General features: G+C 35.6%; 1 protein-coding gene across 1 annotated transcript in view; it reads left to right on the top strand.

The window, feature by feature from the left end:
- LOC120626095 overlaps window positions 1-19,343 on the top strand; it is a 279,619-nt gene that overhangs the window by 173,732 nt on the left and 86,544 nt on the right. The window contains exons 7-8 of the mRNA XM_039893388.1: window positions 4,354-4,434; window positions 9,597-9,782. Of these exons, the coding sequence (XP_039749322.1) occupies window positions 4,354-4,434; window positions 9,597-9,782 (267 nt within the window). The remainder of the gene's footprint in view (window positions 1-4,353; window positions 4,435-9,596; window positions 9,783-19,343) is intronic.

The following is a 19,343-nucleotide window of genomic DNA, read 5'->3' as shown; positions in this document are numbered from 1 at the left end:
ATAATAGTTAGTACTGAACGGGTAGCGCTTCGGTTATGGTATATGGCTGCTAAGCAAATTATGCTCGTCACAATAAAAAAAAATTGGTTGTCTGTAAAGTCGGCTTACTGACGATAGTTGAACGTGACAACGTCGTAAGAAAATACTGCTGGAATGGTTGCATTTTTCAAAAGAAAATTTTTATTTTATTTCTTTGATAAATATTATCGTTGCTATAAACAATTGACACCACATTCACTTTTCACTGCACTTCATCCTTGCCGAAAAAATGTAAATGTATTATTGTATAGAAGCTGTCCACGCGGACGCTTCGCTCACTCAAGTAGGAGAGAGACAGATGTCGAACGCGGAGGCCGACTGTGCCTCTTTGTCGCTCGTTCCGCGCTCTCGCTTGCACTTCAAGCCTTGAATGGAACGACGAAACGAAAACCGCCTAATAATTGGCACCAATGTAAAAATGTTGTAGAAAATATTTATTTCTTACTTTTTAGTCTTTTAACAGAGACGGTGTTTATTTGTCTATGGTTTTTTTTTATAATAATTAATTAATATCGATAAGAGCTCGACTTTACTTTCGGGGGCCGAGTTCGAATCCCAGCACCTCTAACTTTTATAAGTTATGCGCGTTTTAATGAAAATATCACTTGCTTCAACAGTGAAGGAAAACATCGAGAGGAATCCTGCATGCCTGAAAGTTCTTGATAATATTCTTAAAGGAGTGTGGAGTCCACCAATCCGCACTGGGCCAGCGTGGTGGACCTTAACCCCTTCTCATTGTGGGAGTAAACTCGTGCCCTATCTGGGCCGGTAAAGGGTTAATATGATGATTATGATGACGTACCTGTTTCCAATAATAGATTGCATGTATCGACTACTATCTCAATAAAATTGCATGTAATTCAGTCAAAACGAGGGACTAGGTACTACTCTATTTATCGTAACTTTTCTTCTAATGTAAATAATATTTGAATTACTTCAACTTGATTCTTAAAATGTTTATGCTTGATTCTTAAATAACATCAACAAGATAATATGCTATGACCACTATTGAAACCATCCGAATGGAAAACAAAATATTAATGTAAATGAAAGTTAATAAGTAATTTAATGTACAATGACAAGAATAAAATGTTATTCGCCGAATTTTTGTACATTATCATAATTAATTGTTGGATGAAGGAACTAAAATTTCCTATTTATTTAATGAATGTCGAACTTCCTTCGCAACAGCTATACATAAACATTCGGATAACAAATAATAATTAATCTTAGTTAGAAAACCGGGCGAAAATTAATTGAATGTTTAAAAGCTTAAACTGCATTCATCGGTCATGAATTCATAATCACACATAAAAAGTACCAAGCACAAATAGAGTGCATATACCTAATCTGTCTAACTGAAATGTTGTGTAATATATTTAAAATTCTCATAATGATTTTTCGGCTCTGTATACAGATTTCAGTAGTTGCAGACTATTGTAACTTAGGCAATTTACTGCCCATATAACTTTAGCTGCACGAAGCATTTAACTCCTAAACAGGACAAAACGAGGATAAAATGATGCAAAATTCAATTTAATTAATGAAAGTGGAAGTGAAACTGAAACTGAAACTTCCTTCAAAATCATGACGGAGCAATATTCGGGTAGATATTTAATCCTAGTTAGGAAACTCCCCGATTTTAATGTAATACGTCCATTTAACTTTGACTGGACGAAGTTTTTGTTCTTCTAAACCAAAAAAGTTATTAAGAAGCACAAAATGGATTACTTTTTAATTCAATTGATGTATATGTTACAGCGAGTAGACAAGAGAATTTATTACGAATCTGATAATATTCAGATGAACATTGCAAATGTGATTTAAAATTTTAACCTGTTAACTACACAAGACCATATAAATATATAAGTACAAAACATTGGCTCTCCAGCGAAAGTTGTACAAACAAATCACAAATTGATTATGAAACATGTTAGGAAAGTTGTAGGGTAAATATTATTTTCTGTGTAGAAACAAGAAATTAAAAGTTACACAGCGCATTTTGAATGGTTTCTTGCTAGAAAATCTTTCGCAATTCTTAGAAAGTAAAGGCATGGATTTAAAAGTCATAATATTTTGAAAATGTATGTAACAAATAAAAGGTACGTTGGGCAACGCTCTGGTACCACTAATACTTATATAATAAGATTGAATGTTAAAACAAATCAATGGAAAAGGTGTAGCAACTAGAACTATTAGAACTCTCTATTTTGACTCACTTTCTACATTTCGTAAAGCCGAATCTCGAATCTTCATCGTACAATTTTAAAAATAAAGTTAAGAACATTATTTAAAAACGAAAAATTTCATAAAATTGCTTTGTTATCTCGCTCTTTTCATTGACGTGTCAGTATTGCAAGTTTTGTTAAAATCTGTTAAAACGACAAGACATGCCGATTAAAACAAATATCACAATAAAAGGGAGAAGAAAATAAATAATTGCTTCATTCTTAATTGCGGAGAGTTAAAAAAAGTCCATCAACTATTTAGTGAGTAGTTTCCTTATGTGAACGTGTACTGGGTTGATTGAACGATTGCGTTCAATGTCGCACTTAGCAACGCCGCGCCGCCGCGGGGGCGCGCGAGATTTGCTTTATTTCTTTGACACTTATGCTATTGCCATTCATGAGCGGTTCAATTTATCGTTCCCAGATCAATTTTATTTTATGAAACTTAAATTTACCTAAATAAATCTCAAAAACGATCATCCAGCTGCACCGTTAGAAATTCAGAATATTATCTTTCATCCCGTTTAATCTCTGTTTGATGAGAAAATCCAAGCTGAATAGAAACACGAAATGGTTTTAATTGAAATGACGTATCAGTGCTTCGGAGCTGGGATTAATGCAATATTCTGCATATCTAATACCGACGTGCATTAGATTTGCATTAGTTTATAGTAGACGTAACACTAGTTTTAACCCGAAGACTTAGTTTTAAAGTTTTCTATATTTCAAGTAACTAAGACTAATTTGTTGCTAGTACATACCCACTTATACCGTTAGTACTTTACTTATTTATTAATTTTTAATGAGTAAGTGATGGCTGTACACCAAACCGCACTGGGCCAGCGTGGTGGACTGCGACCTCAACCCCTTCTCATTGTGGGAGGAGAACCGTGCCCTACATTGGTCCTCATCATATTAACCCATTACGGGTTAATATGATGAAACAGCGCGACAATTACTCTCGCATGTGCAGTCCAACTTTCTTCATCAGCCAATTTTAGTATTTTCTCCGCTTTCTATGCTCCGCAGAATAGACTGCGGAGCAAGCATCCACAAGCTGTCCAGTCTTGCGTTGAGTATTATAGTTGAGAGTAGTAGTTTGTTTCGTTGTTAAGTATGTTTTAAAAATAAGATAAAAAGCAAACTTGTTTTTGACAAAACATATTGAAACAATTGTTTGCATGAAGGTACGAAAAAATTTTGCATAACCAAAATTTTGGTATTTAAGTACCTGAAGATGCCCGCGAACACGTTTTTGATATTTTGGGGAGCTTATTTAATTGTACAGAAGATAAATATGTATCATTATCCTAACGTGGCCTGGAAGAGATCGCTACTTAGCGATAGGGAAGTGCGTAAGTTTGCCTGTTTGTTACCCTATAAACACTGCATCAATATTGATGAAAATCAGAATGTTTCACGGATATTGACTTTGAATCATTCTTATCTAGGAAAAGCACCTAGGTAAAGTTTCTGCGAGAGTTTTAAGGGACACAAACCAAACTATATAGCTAGTTTTGTTAAGGGAAGGAATATTAAGCATTCATATATTTTAAGGCATATTTTGTTTTTCTGGTGGGAGGCTACGGCCGTGGCTAGTTACTATTCTACAAAGTAAGCCGCCAAGCGATTAAGCGGGTTGGTGCAATGCCGTGTAGAAATCATGGGGATATAGGTTTATATAACACATGAAGTTTTTCATGACAGGACACGGTAGTATTCACTTATGAGACAGTTACAATCAAATAATTACAAAAAAAAAATGTAATTTTTTTTTGTAATTAAAATTAGTTTTTTTTTTAGTTTGACAACGATAATAATATAAAGCTTTTTATCCAGTATAAAGTAAAGAAACTTAATTAAAAAGAGATATAAAGAAATTCAAAATTCATGGCTTTTGTATCCTACTTGTTGAGTTTCCTTTTGTACTGTCCATTTTTTATTTTTGTGGTGTACAAGTAAAGTGTATGAAAAATAAAATGAAATAAAACCGATTAGGCATTTCTTCAAAATCCTATTTTTATGTTCTATCTTTAGTTAAGCTATTCATAGCGACGCGCAATCTAATGACAGTGTTTTATTTCAGGAGCTGGAGGAAATTTTGACTGATGTTACAACCGCTGTCAGCGACGCCATTTGTCAAGAGGGTGAAATAATTACAGACAAGGTACTGCGGTAGTTCTTTTTTTTATTTTTACACTAATATCTGCTCACGACTCATCTTCTCGTTTAATCTCGGGCATAGGAAGAGAATAAGATAGACCTAACTATCACGTGGCGCGCATTCTAGCACTACTAGCCGATGCTGGTTTAAGTAAACTTTTTCGAAACAAAGAAGATTCTTCTTCGGTTGTGCAAGACCTTCGCAAAATGACCTCCGACTCGACTCAGACTGACTGGGCATTGCAATGTAAACTTTATATAATGCGTATTTTATCCTTATCAAATAATATTTTTACCAGTAGTAACCGCTCTTTGGTCTAGTAGATAGCATGTAAGGGGCAGCAAAACTAAGGGTCACGAGCTCCTGGGTTTGAATCCTGAGTTGGGCCAAGAACTGCTGGGTATTAGTTTAAGCCGTCGGTCCGGGTTATAATCACTTACTCGTTATAAAAGCTGTTATCCCACCAACATTGGACCAGCTTGGTGAGTCTATGCTCTTAACCCTGGACGTTAAAAAGGTTATATTTGCGATCACCTTACTACCTGAACCCAATGAAAAATACATTAATAAATTAATTAATAACCCAGAATATCAATGGGTTAATTTTGTGTTCAATTTAGTGTATCGGATCGGGACAGGTAATTTTTATCAGAGAAACCTAACATCTTACAATTTCTGGCAAAACCAGCCAACCGAAACCCTAACCTCCTAATCCGTAGTTGATATTTAGACCAACGAGGCACTTAGGCGATCGCAATAAGACAAAGTCTATTCACTAAGTTTAAACAACCGTATGCCCTACTTCAATCTTGAACGTTGATTCTAATATGAAGAGGACGTCACAAATCGCATTTACAACTTTAATGTATTATTACTAGTAGGGGAGCCCACGATGCTAAATGGGGATTTACTCGAGCGTCGCAGAGACCTATTGGGATGCAAAGCTTAGATGATAAGAAGAAAAAAATGTTAAATGATATATACCTTTACATCGGTGGGGGAAGCGGCTATAGATTTTTAAATATGTAAAAAAAAACTGTTGCATGGACATCCTCGAGCGCGTCAGATATTGATAGCATCAATGCCTTACGTATTTTTAATAATGTACGTATGTTAATCTGATCGTTTGCATGATGCGGGTGGTTGTATTAAAGGGTTGAAAATGAAAAAAAATTAAATTTAATCGAGCGCGTCAGATTTTCTAAGGGAGTGTTAAGTACACCAAAAAAAAGCTCTCATTCACTAATCTGACGATTTCGATGGGACGCAAACTCGCAGCCATTTTCATAATGTGCAAAAAAAATTCGCCATTTTGAAATACTCAAGCGCGTCAGATTAAGATATATATCGTTCATCTTTAATTTCTAAACGTACTGTAACATTATCTGACGATTATCTAGAGGGATTCGCCTGATCTGACAAAAAAATATTAGAAAAACGGTTCACCTTAAAGGCCATCCCTGCAACTTCCAAAGAAACCAATGTGGGGACGGAGTGAGAGAGTAATAGATAGAGAAAGAGTGAGAGAGGAATGGAAACGCGGAGAAGGAAATGTAGGCATCACGGTGCACGCATTTAACTTTATCGACGAATTTTTGTTATTTCGGCTTGCGGAAATCGTCAGATTATATATTTTTCATTATTCTTGAATTATTTCCTTCAAAATAAAAAAATATTTAGCTACGCTCGAGAATGACGAGATGACTTTTTTTTTTTACAATTTTGTTGCCCTCCCCTTTTTTTACGTCACTCTCAAATTGTCAGATTAGTGGAATATACACTTTTGAGGATGTAATTTACTCGCCCTACCTTAATCTGACGCGCTCGAGAATTTCTGATGGTCAATTTTTTTTTACTAGTCTGATCCTGTATCCTTCACGGGCGGCCTTATATATGGGCCTCATGTTTTGTGGAGGTACTTAACCGGGTATAAGGTATCCCCCTGTATATTAATCTGCCGCGCTTTAGTAAATCCCGAAATCCCCGCTTGGGCTCCCCTACTATACATTCCATTGACTTCGGGTACAAAAATTCGGGCCAAGAAATCGAATTCGAAATCTAATTTGACTACAGCTATTGCCTTGTGATCATGTTTTACTCACATGCTTCAAATTGGTGTATACGTTCAATATAATTTTAACATGCCTCGCTGGTTTAGCGATTTTATTGCAGATTACGAGATACTGAGTTCGATTTCCGAGTTCGGCAGAGAATTATTAGGTATTGAATATATCTGTTTCTACCATCCCGGAGTAAGGAAATGAGCGGTGACCACCCTGTGCGTCGGAAAATGTCATAACTAATAATCGTTAAAGCACATGAATCCGCATTAGAGCAGCATGGTGGGTATGTGCTCTTAAACCCACTCTCCTATAGGTAAGATAAGAGGCCGGTGGTGATGATTTTTAGTGCCTAGAGCGACCGAGCATTACTAGATCTCTTATTATCTTCTATCCAGATTCGACGGCCGAGTGGCGCAGTTGGCAGCGACCCTGCTTTCTGAGTCCAAGGCCGTGGGTTCGATTCCCACAACTGGAAAATGTTTGTGTGATGAACATGAATGTTTTTCAGTGTCTGAGTGTTTATATGTATATTCTAAGTATTTATGAATATTATTCATAAAAATATTCATCAGTCGTCTTAGTACCCATAACACAAGCTATGCTTACTTTGGGGCTAGGTGGCGATGTGTGTATTGTCTTAGTATATTTATTTATTTATTTATTTATTTATCCAGATCAACCTAGAAACTTAAAGCACTATCTCAATATAAACCAATTTCACGATAATGGCTTTATTTCTAAATCAGAAGATGGAGACAACTAAAAAAGTACGAGAAATAAAAATTACGTGTCGTGGTAGTTAGAAAAAAGTTGGAAAAACGCAAAGCCACTCGCTCCATGCATGCGATACGTAGTTCATTATCCTATTCATGGTGTACCGTTATAGCTTTGACTATGAATTTTGCAGCGGTGCCCCCACATTATGTATTTCAGTGCATTAATGGCATTGTAAATTATACATGGTTTATATTTCATCATCTTCATCAGCCTTTTAAAATTATGCATGCCACTGCTGGGCATACAGAGTGGCATGCATAGAGGGTATGAACCTTAGGGGTGGGATTTTATAACTTTTAAAATGCCTATCCTTAAGTTTTTTATAACTCGTATTGGAGATTTTCTTCATTTTATATCATCTGCATACCCTGTGCATACCCTCTATGCACTACACTGTAGGCATAGTATAGTAGTGTCGGTTTTAATGCATAAACCCACCGCGCTGATGCAATGTGGCTGGGTGGGCTTTCACGACTATTATCACAAGTAAATGGTAATAAATCGGGAAGGACTGCTTAGCGTGCTCTACGAGGCACGAGGATGGACACAGCCAATTTCTTAACTGCGGGAGACATTGAAAATTATTTAACTGGAAATACACAATATGTAACTAACATTTTTTGAGCCCGACCTAGGATTCGAAACCATGACCCCGTCATCCATAGTTGAATATGCTATGGGAACACTTAACCAAGGGACAATACGTATTTCATAGAAAAATTACATTAATTATTCAGAACAATCTTTGAACACAAATTGCAAATGTTCGAAAAGTCCTGTGTACACAAAAATTTTGCCAAGATATCTTGGGCAAACCAGTGAGTACTTTAGACTATTTTTTCGACTTTTATCACAGAATAGATAGTGGTATTTCATTGTGACTTGTTCGGACAAAAGTGAAATATTTCTACAGCGAGAAGAGATACAATGACAATTGATATACTTTTTATTCCGAATAAAACGAGCCTTCTAGTTTGCTTTGTCCACCGTTATAATGCAGCGACAATTTGTAGAAAAAAAGAGTGCGACTGTTGTAAATTTAAAAATCTATATCTTTTGTCCATTATTTCTTACTTTTCTTAGGGCCTTAAAAATAAACGTGGAATAACATTGGAATAGTTATTAAGTGTTTAACGTGCTCTCAGTTGATCTGTGATAAGAATGCACGAGTGAGCTTTTTTAATATGAATAATAAGACAGTCAATCAGATATTAAATTTAACTGTTTTTAGCATTATAACTCATACAAGTGTATGTAATTTAAAAAGCATTCATTACAGTCCTACATTACCAGGCGTACGATTCTTATTATCTCAAACATACAATGTGAATATCAAGAGTTATTTTAGAAGTGAAAATTAAATATAATATAATGCTAAAAAATATATATAGCAATAAAGTTAAACATTTAATTCTATTCCTTATCGTAGTAGGTACATGCTTCTTCTATAGATAAAGTCTACCGCATAACTGTTTTTGTTATATCAAGTTTATTTCGAAAAACCCTAAGTAAGAAAAAATAAACAAAAGATTTGATATCAATAACATTATTTGCTATAATCTACAAACAAATGGTTATATACGGTTTCTGTATGTTCTTAATTCTGCTGGCAAAAATTGTTAAGAAGGTTGACATGTCAAAATGTCGACATAGGGGCAATCCTTGCGTATAGAGCATAGAGAATATACCGTGAGCTATTTATTGCTTACCAACAAAAATATAGCAGGGAAATTCACCTGGCCTTCGCGGATTACAGCAAATAATGATAATAATATTTCATAGTAGGTTTAAGCTATTTTATATTAAAATTGTAGGTGTGTTTGAAATCAGTAGAGACACTACAATACGCAGACTTGACTTTTACGTTTTAAAAATCCTTAAACCACAATTCAACTGACAGCGCATTTCAAATCTCAGAATGTAAAAAAGACTTCATAACTATTCTAACTGTGCATTAAAGTTGGAGGTCCCGGGTTCGATTCCCGGCAGGGACAATTTGGGAATTTATAATTTCTGAATTTTCTCTGATCTGGTATGAGCCTTTGGCCGTGGCTAGTTACTACCCTACCGACAAAGACGGACTAAGCGATTGAACGTTCCGTTACGATGTCGCGTAGAAATCGAATAGGGGTTCGACTACCATATTCCTTATCTGGTTAGCCCGCGATAACCAGGTGAGATTGAAGTCAAGGGCTAACTTGTATCGGAATAAAGAAAAAGACAGAAAAAAATACCAATCTCGCAGCCTTGAACTCAGAAAGCAGGGCAGCACTCTACGCCAAACGGCGGTCAACTTGTGGCCTCTAACAGTTTTGTGTCTTCCAGAGCACCAACCAGTTGCGGCGATACGAGTCCCTATGCGCTCATGCACGGGCTGTGTCAAGCACGGCGGACTTGGCACACCTGGCGCGCACCCTTCTCAACAACCAACCACCAATGAGGACCCCAAAACGGGCGTTCATGCCGCCATATCCTCCGGAGCCTGACGACCCGCCGTTAGATGTCGCAGCGGTAACATATCTTTGATTTTTCTAAATAACTGGACAGTTAGTGGCATGAAATAAACGTATGATAGACCTCACCACTAGGCTGAGAGCTTTGGCCTCTCTTTCTAGGGTACTTTCTGGTGCTTCACTTGCTTAAGGAAAAGTGAAAATAACGTTGACGTTCTGAAAGACCTGTGGGACACCCGTGCCCTGTAGTTGGCCGATATAATAGGTTTACATGATGATATGTTTTTATTTTTATTAGACAGCCGACTGGCGCAGTGGGCAGCGAACCTGCTTTCTGAGTCGTGGCCGAGGGTTCGATTCCCACAACTGGAAAATGTTTGTGTGATGAACATGAATGTTTTTCAGTGTCTAGGTGTTTATCTGTATATTATAAGTAATTATGTGTATATTCATAGAAATATTCATAAGCTATCTTAGTACCCATAACACAAGCTACGCTTACTTTGGGGCTATGAGGTGATGTGTGTAATGTAGTAGTATATTTATATTTATATATTGTATACTAGTTGTACCCTGCCACGCTTCTCTGTGGCACATTTTTTATGGAATGGTTGAGAAATCATAAACAAAACAAAGAATACATTACATATAAGTTTAATTTTGCAAAATTTGTGGATATTCAATATTTTTTTGTTTTTCCACCGTCTGCGTAGATATAAAGAATCGCGGATATGTGACTGATGCAAAAAAATAAATAAGAACAATCCTTGATGCGCATATTATATCATGCTAAAATTTGAGCTCGATCGTTGTAGAACTTTTTGAGTTTTTAAACGTACACAAACCAAAATAACATTTTTATATATATAAATTATTAAAATTAGAAACAGTGTAGAAACTTAAGAAAAAACGAAAGAGCTCAAACTCAATGGCGTTTAAGTAGAGCTCCTATGGCTATTGGCAACCTTCCTTCTCTATTTTTAGATCAGATTTATATCTTAAAGATATTCTTGCAATCCGATTTATATAAGCATGCAAAAATTTGGCTTCATCGGAAATCCAAATTTGAGTGAATTTTATATTACAAGATTTGATTACAGACAAATTGACTACAAAAATAAAAGGTTTTAATAACAATATCTGCATTAAGTACCTATATACAACATCGTTAAAACAACAACCTACGATAAATTCATGTCTGGAATTTTTTCCGATAAAAGTTTGTATGTAAAAACCGGATATTAAAGCAACGAAGAATCGTGTTCAATATTTAACTTCTCATATATTTTAATTATCTTGAAAAATTCAATTTAAGTTAACAGGTAAATTTACAAACCATTTCGAATATCTAGGTATATATTTTGTACGTTAAGTTTTCCTATAATTTAAGGTGCTAAAATCCATGCAGCTGTAGGGTACTGTAGTGTATATAATGCAACGTGCTGTATGAAGAGGAAGACAAAAAATACTATCATATCATCTTTTATTTCAGACAGCATAACTAAGATAATTTTAAAGGATTATTATTATAGTTTTCTAAACAACTGTTCTATTAAAAGTAATCGTTTTACTTAACTGTCAGATTTACAATTAAATTTCTCCCATCATTATTTCGCCCTGCGGTTTTCTGCAGCATGATGCTTCAGTGTACACTTTTCGCAATAAATAGGTTACCTAGCGAAATTTGAGCGTAACCAAACCTATAATACAGTAAAAACTAATTGTTAAAATCGGTTCAGATTAGATGGACTATGGAGTAAAATCGACTAAAACGTTCTTACCCTATCCTAGGAGAACTCTTATCCTTCTTCGGGATAAAAAAAATAGTCTTTTTATAATAGTTAAGTCAGAGTAAGTATAAAACAAATTGCCTTCAAATCCGTTGAGTACTAAGTTTATGCGTGATGCGCGAACCGATAGAGAGACAAACAAAAATAAAAATTGTATGTATGTAAATGAATATCATAACTTTCCGCGTCAAATTCTTCAAAATACATTTAATGTACAGAAATCATCCTAAAGTTACAGTGATTATGATTATCAAAATCAAAATAATAAAAGTTATATTTAAGAATTTGCATATTTAATATGGCATATTGTACCATGCTATACTACCTCGCTTGAATTAAAAAACTTATTTTGAATATCTTCTTTCATTTGTGGCCAAAATTCAACAAGGGGATTACAATTGCAGTACCTACCCAAGTATAATATAATAAATTTTCAAGAGTTTTCAAGATAATATTTAATTTTTGAGTTGTCACAAAAACCTATTGGCCACTTATTAAGTGCGGTAAAACACGTGCTGGAAGGTAATATAATTTTGAGGAACTTACAATATTTACAACAATAACAATGACTTTGTCCGAAGTTCAGTATTAAGTATAAGTTTCAAATTGATACCTAAAACCGTTAATAATAAAAAGAATTTCTATCCACAGACGGACGGAAAATCAAACAACAAACAGATTCTATAAGACTTCAGTTTTCAAATTGTGAGGTTCAGAATAATGCAAGTTTATATTTAGACCAACGGAGGGTGGAGTAAATATTTCTTAACTTTCCATTTTGTCGTCGAGAATCCAATTAAACTTGTAAAAATATAGAATTTACTTTCCAATTTGTTTGTATTGACGTTTTTAGGGTTACTTAGTAAGTCCTGTAACCCTTTTTTTTTGTCGACCTCCCTGACGCATTATTGGGCTCTGTGGTCTCAAGGGGGCTCGATCCTGTCTGGTGATGTGGTGTGGTAGGCTTTGGCCGTGGCTAGTTACCGCCCTAATTACAAAGTAACGTCTAGTAAAATTAACAAAAAAAATAACCTTACTTGTCGCTTATAGTTAACTAGGAACGCCCAATGATTGACCATCCATTGCTTAATCTTTTTACCTGCCACCGTCTGCACAATCCATATCATTCATTAAGAAGTGTCTATATACATTTATATTAAAACAATTTTTATACCCGACCAATATAAAAAATTGAGTAGTTTTTTTGCTCGAGAAATGAAAAGAGCTGAATTATGTTATGCACTGCTCCCATGTACAAACTATAAACAAAATGACCACGCCTATAAATATGTAATGAGCTAACGAGGTTAATAGACCAAGATCTTAATGTGTAGTAGCTTTATATTTTTCTTAGAACAAAGTATATGATGCAAATATATTTTTTTCCACGTTTCAATGCTTTTTATCTTCAACGCAAATAAAGAGGGTTTAAGTTCGAACGCTTTGTGTATCACTGTTATCGTAGTTCTGTAGTTTAGTTTAAGTAGAAGTAATTTCATAACAGCAATCTTGCATCTATAGCTATGTTTTTTTACGCCTTTGGTAGCCTAAAAGAGATCTCACCTAGGCCACCTAAGGCCGCCAAATTGTATCGCCTATATGTTTTTTCAGTGGTAGATATATAATAAAAGGGTATTCATTCAATCACTCCAACTGGTAAACCTATATAAATATGTATTTAAGTGTACATATAACAAGAACACAGAGCAAGTTCTTACATATATTATCAAGCAAGTCACAAGAGGGTGCTGCGAAAGAATAATATATATTAATATAAGGTTAACCATAATATATAATAATATAAGGTTAACTTGTCCTTTTTGCCATGTTTACGGCTTTCACGCGCCGCAAGGTAGATACATGGGCACAGGTGTAAATGAAAGAGTCTATACATGTTCCGTTCACACTGCATGAGTACGTTAAACAGCCTTCTATTTCTAAAAAACATATGTTATTATGTTATTTTTATTCCTCTACAAATTAACTCTTGACTGCAATCTCACCTACTGATAAGTGATGATGCAGTCTATCAGTTAAGGGTTAGGAAGTTATATTAAACCCACAACCCTTATCCCTTATCGACTTTGAACGCTTAAGCGGCACATCTTTGTCGGTAGGGTTTTAACTAGCAATGGCCGAAGCTTCCCGACAGGTTAGGCTTCAGCAAATTCAGATAATATAAATTCCGGAATTTACTTTGCCGGGGATCGATACCGGGACCCCAGGGGCCCAGGTCTCCCACTTGAAACTGCGCTGCGTCGCCGATCGTGGGATATAATTAAATATAGTTTAGAGCTATAAATTTCTCTTAATTACAATAGATAACAAACAATACTTCAATCATCGGTAGCATGTTCCGCGGCGTGTAAAATAATCGGCTACAGATATTTAGCGACTACGTATAGCGTTATAGCTAGTATAAGTTGTAGGTACAAGTTTTATGTGTATAAAAAAACAGTAAATTGTGTAACGCTCGCTCACGGGCGGCTGATAATACTTTTGGTGGACACAGCCTACGGAACCCTGCCCTACACGTTTTATCTCGCACTTGATCAGTTTTAATGAGGGGTCTCAGTTTAAGCCGCAAAGATTCTTTGTCTGTCGTTCCTACAAAAATAACTGCAGTATTTCCTTTGAATGTATATTGTATCGGATCCAATTTACCCAAAAGTGCGGATAACGTAATTTACGACGTATTTATACAACAACCTCTCCTATTGTGCGAATTTATCGTATCGGAATTGAGTTATCGTTGTTATATTGTTAAAATTTTGCAGAACAAGCATGATTCGTCTTTTATTCTATTCGCTGTTCTTCATTAACCGGGCCTGTTGGCTGTTCTATTATCTCCTTCGCACACAGGACCAGCTGAAATTAAAGTATTGGAATTTGACCTATATGTTATACGCCTTACAGCATACCCTTCTATATTTTTGTGACGGTAGTATACGAAAAGTGGACTACGATGAGCCATTCGTTGCCCACGCGTCACACACTTTAAGCCACATAAAAAGCTCACATTCAAGTTTGAGTTGACTTGGTGTACAGTCGATATGATTTGCAAATACCTTTAGGTTATTCTGTAAACTCAATGCCTCACTTTATACCATTGATGTCGATATAATCGATTGTAATAGTAATTGTAATGGATTTCATATACAATCGTGATAGTCTGTGATAGATTTTTTTTTCGTTTTTCTGAATGATGTGATGTACAAATAAAGAGTAAAAAAGTAAAATAGTCCCTCATAATAAACTAAAGTCGTGTTAATTGGGTAGTTTAAAACATATCGATTAATTTGTCTTCCAGCTAATCCCAATTATGTTTGGGGTTCAAAGAAGCTTCATCACTTCGATCGTTAGATGATGAGTGAAAAGTGATTTTGAAAATAAGTATGCAATATTAGTACCACTTACGTGAATTACATATTTTTGATATTTGCATGTTCTTCGTTAAATGAATACGCTATCTAAAAACGTATCTTTATTTTTCGTTATCTAACCACTGGTCAATCTTATATTTCTATTGAAAATATGATCTATGGATAATCTTACAACCAGACATGACTGCCCAAATTGCACATTGCTGCGTATTATAATCATAAACTTTCTATTAAAATGTTTGAATTGTTTTATTTATTTCGATCAAAAGTGTATCTTGAAGTATAATGTAAACACTTAAGAAATTAATGTTATTACTGCTGTATTATTAGATATTGTATTTATCTACATTCTAATTTTGTATTATAATAATCGATTCTCTACAACTATACTTTCAACGATTACGCAGCGATGAAATCTAGAACACTGGGGTGGATAGCGGCAATTTTGCTAGCTCCGGGCTGATACTGTAAAATGTTATTTACTTATTTCAAAAAAGTACCTCGCTACTTTTGGTCTGACTGTATCTACTACCTCTTTATCCATTGTCGAGAATAGTGTTCTCGACAATGTATGGATGGACCAAGGTAGTCAACAATGATTGATTGGTTTGATTGATTGTAGTCATCATCATCATATCAACCACTTGATGTCCACTGCTAGACATGGGTATTTTGTGGGGAGTTCAAAATTCAATGGTCTTGGGCAGCGGCTCTTAACGGCTCTTTTGATGTCGTCTTCTGTTGTCTCGTTGGGAGACCACCAATGCTGCGTTTGGCGTTGCAGAGTCACCATCCTAGATCCATCTTGGACAACGACCATCGGTTCTCCGAGCTATGTGCTTTGTGTGCTTCATCATCATAATGATCATCTCAACCCAGGGCACGGGTCTCTTCCAACAATGAGAAGGGGGTCAGGCCTTAGTCACCCACGTTGACCCAGTGCGGATTGGTGGACTCCACACTACTCCGCTGAGAACATTATAGAGAACTCTCAGGCATACAGGTTTCCTCACGATGTTTTCCTTCACCGTTGAAGCAAGCGTTTTGTAGTTGCTTAAAATGCACATAAATAAGAAAAGTTAACCTTAATACGTGCTGGATTAAAACTCGGCCCCCCCAAAGTGAAGTCGAAGTCCTAGCCACTGGGCTATCAATAGCACTTGCCAAACATATATTATACAACAATGGTAAATTGTGGTATTTAAAAAAACTTTTTAATGGTAAACTCTACGCGGAACAAAGCGTTTCAGAGAATCACACGGTTGGCCTAGATTTTACAGTGAAAGATGTCCCCATTGGCTGACTTACTCATTCATCAACGTTGTGGCATGACCGTTCAAGCCCGAACTACCGATGTTAAAAAGTGATGTCCTCAATTGGACCTTCCCACAAACCTAAGAAGTACAGTCCCAGGTTTGTTGGAATTTGAAAGGGGGTAGCTTAACGCCAAAAACAGACTTATATTACTCTGAAATGCTTATTATTTAATATAAGGAACATTTCATTTCTTCTCTAAATGGCGATTACTTTATTATACGCGGTGAATGTGCGTATAAACGTGTGTTTGATAATTCAAACACACGTTTATACGCATATGGTATGTTTATGGTTTTAACATCATATATTTAGGATTATATTTAGCCATGCAGCAGGCTTTTTGATTTTCTATTCTGCTTTTTTCGAAAAATCTATTTTATTTCGCCTACACATAGCATAGGCAAATAAGAACTTTTAAGAGAACAAAATGTGAAAAATTTTTTGCTGTCTCCCGTAACGGTATTTTTAATGATTCTACATTTATTACTCCCTGATGGTTAGGGTTTTAAATGTTTAATCTTCTAATCTACTCTGTCGTAACAAGGTGGGCCTCATCAACTAAAGTAAGTGCTATTTAGAGTAGTTTGCGGGTTGATTACTCGATTTGCACATGGGCTAACTTTGTTATCTCCACGTCCAAGCCTCGTGTTACGTCTCAACTTTAACTAAAAGCATTTACTTGCCATACATAATTTTGCATATTCATCCACATATTGGAATACAATTTCAACGCGTATAAAATTGGCTAGTATTATATTAAACTACAACATTGAATATTGATATATATAATTTGTATTCGACAGATTTCTCAGCACATCAAATATTGTCACAATGTAGAGTATCTTTTTGCCAGTAGGCATCATTTACACACATTATATTATATAACAGTGACCATACCATCGGAGACTGTTCTGTGACTGATATCTGATACAGGTGCGACTTTGAAACTAAAACGGACAGTGTAGTTTTGTCCAGTTTAATTACAGTGTCGGGTAATTATGTATGCGTGTTTGAGTATTCATATTAATTAAATACTTTTGTTCCACGACTTTTTTCTGAGATCTATCTTTTACTTTTAGAGAAATAACTACAAAGATGTCATTAAAAAGAACGTAATGACAACATATAGTCAAATGGAGCCGGAGTCTCAAATATCTTGAAACAATAATATTTGATTTACGTTCATATGCACCCACATATATATACACGTGCAAATGTGATTTTGCGTCTTCACAATTAATCGGGGAAGCCAATTTCTAATAAAAAAATATAAATATATTGTTATCTTAAATTCTCTAAATCGACTAAAATACCCGAACTATTTTTATGGGATGTCTTCAACTAATCTTGTATATTTACGTCGTATTAATACGAGGAGCATCGTATTAAGGTCTCCCAGAATCTTTGCCAATATGACTACATCGTCGGCAAACCTAAGTTGAGTGATGTACTCGCTGCTTCCTCCAAGCTTTTTTTTGGTGAAGAGCTTCGGGGAGATAACATCTCCCTGTCGAACTCCTCGCTACAATTTGATCGGCCTCGGAGCATGGTATGGCATGGTGGCGTTCGTACAAACACATCAACACTTGCGATCGCGTGATCTTAACACAAGCCCAGGCTTTCACTGAATCAAAGGCTTTCTCATAGTCCACAAACTGATCGGACTCGGGTGGGCAGCGTTCAGGAAACTTCGCGACATCTATTCGTCCTAAATCCCTTAGTGCCTTAAGACGAAAGTGTTGGGGTGGACAATCGACATCAAACGAGTCGCTGGGAGCCGCTGGAAACAAGCGGCCCAGAGATTTTGGAAGTCGCCTCAAAAGACCTACATCCAGCAGTAGACTTCAGTCGGTTGAAGTAATGATGATGATACGATAACGGTGGTGACGGCAGATTAGAACACAGTTATATACGATGAGAATCTTGTTGTATAATTATTTCCAACATATAAAGCTACGCATCAGAAGGCTTCAGCTTTGATATAAACGGGTAGCAAACCTATCAAAAAAGTAAGAGCCTGTTTATTTGCCTCTTTTTAAAAGCCAATTTCTTGGTTAGGTTATTAAAATGTGATGGCGCAAAATATAATATCCCCAAGGAGACTCCAACTCAATATCCTTTTATTCAAATAAGCCTGATACATATTTTCTCTTATCCATATTTATTCCAATAATTGTAAATGAAAAGAAATAACGTTACTCCAAGGAGACAATGATAAACAAAGGATAGGTAATATCTGATAAAGCTATATATGTAGTTTGTCTTTAAAAATTGAAGCATGTTAATTATATAGACCATGTTCGAGGACAAACTGAGTACGTAAGTACGTCAAGTTGCAGAGTGCGAAAAACTTTGCTTTAATTTAATATTTATTTATTTTTCAAACGAGTCAAAGCTGTTCGATTAAACAGGAACGGTATCGTTGCAAATATGAACAAAAATCTATAAACCTACTTATCAAATTTTTCTTTGGAGTTTTGGAGTAGGATCGTGGGATATAATTAAATATAGTTTAGAGCTATAAATTTCTCTTAATTACAATAGATAACAAACAATACTTCAATCATCGGTAGCATGTTCCGCGGCGTGTAAAATAATCGGCTACAGATATTTAGCGACTACGTATAGCGTTATAGCTAGTATAAGTTGTAGGTACAAGTTTTATGTGTATAAAAAAACAGTAAATTGTGTAACGCTCGCTCACGGGCGGCTGATAATACTTTTGGTGGACACAGCCTACGGAACCCTGCCCTACACGTTTTATCTCGCACTTGATCAGTTTTAATGAGGGGTCTCAGTTTAAGCCGCAAAGATTCTTTGTCTGTCGTTCCTACAAAAATAACTGCAGTATTTCCTTTGAATGTATATTGTATCGGATCCAATTTACCCAAAAGTGCGGATAACGTAATTTACGACGTATTTATACAACAACCTCTCCTATTGTGCGAATTTATCGTATCGGAATTGAGTTATCGTTGTTATATTGTTAAAATTTTGCAGAACAAGCATGATTCGTCTTTTATTCTATTCGCTGTTCTTCATTAACCGGGCCTGTTGGCTGTTCTATTATCTCCTTCGCACACAGGACCAGCTGAAATTAAAGTATTGGAATTTGACCTATATGTTATA

This window comes from Pararge aegeria, chromosome 8 (assembly GCF_905163445.1).
Source record: "Pararge aegeria chromosome 8, ilParAegt1.1, whole genome shotgun sequence".
NCBI classification, from domain to species: domain Eukaryota; kingdom Metazoa; phylum Arthropoda; class Insecta; order Lepidoptera; family Nymphalidae; genus Pararge; species Pararge aegeria.
The sequence above is the reverse complement of the archived record's forward strand: the minus strand, read 5'-3'. Positions and strand labels throughout refer to the sequence as shown.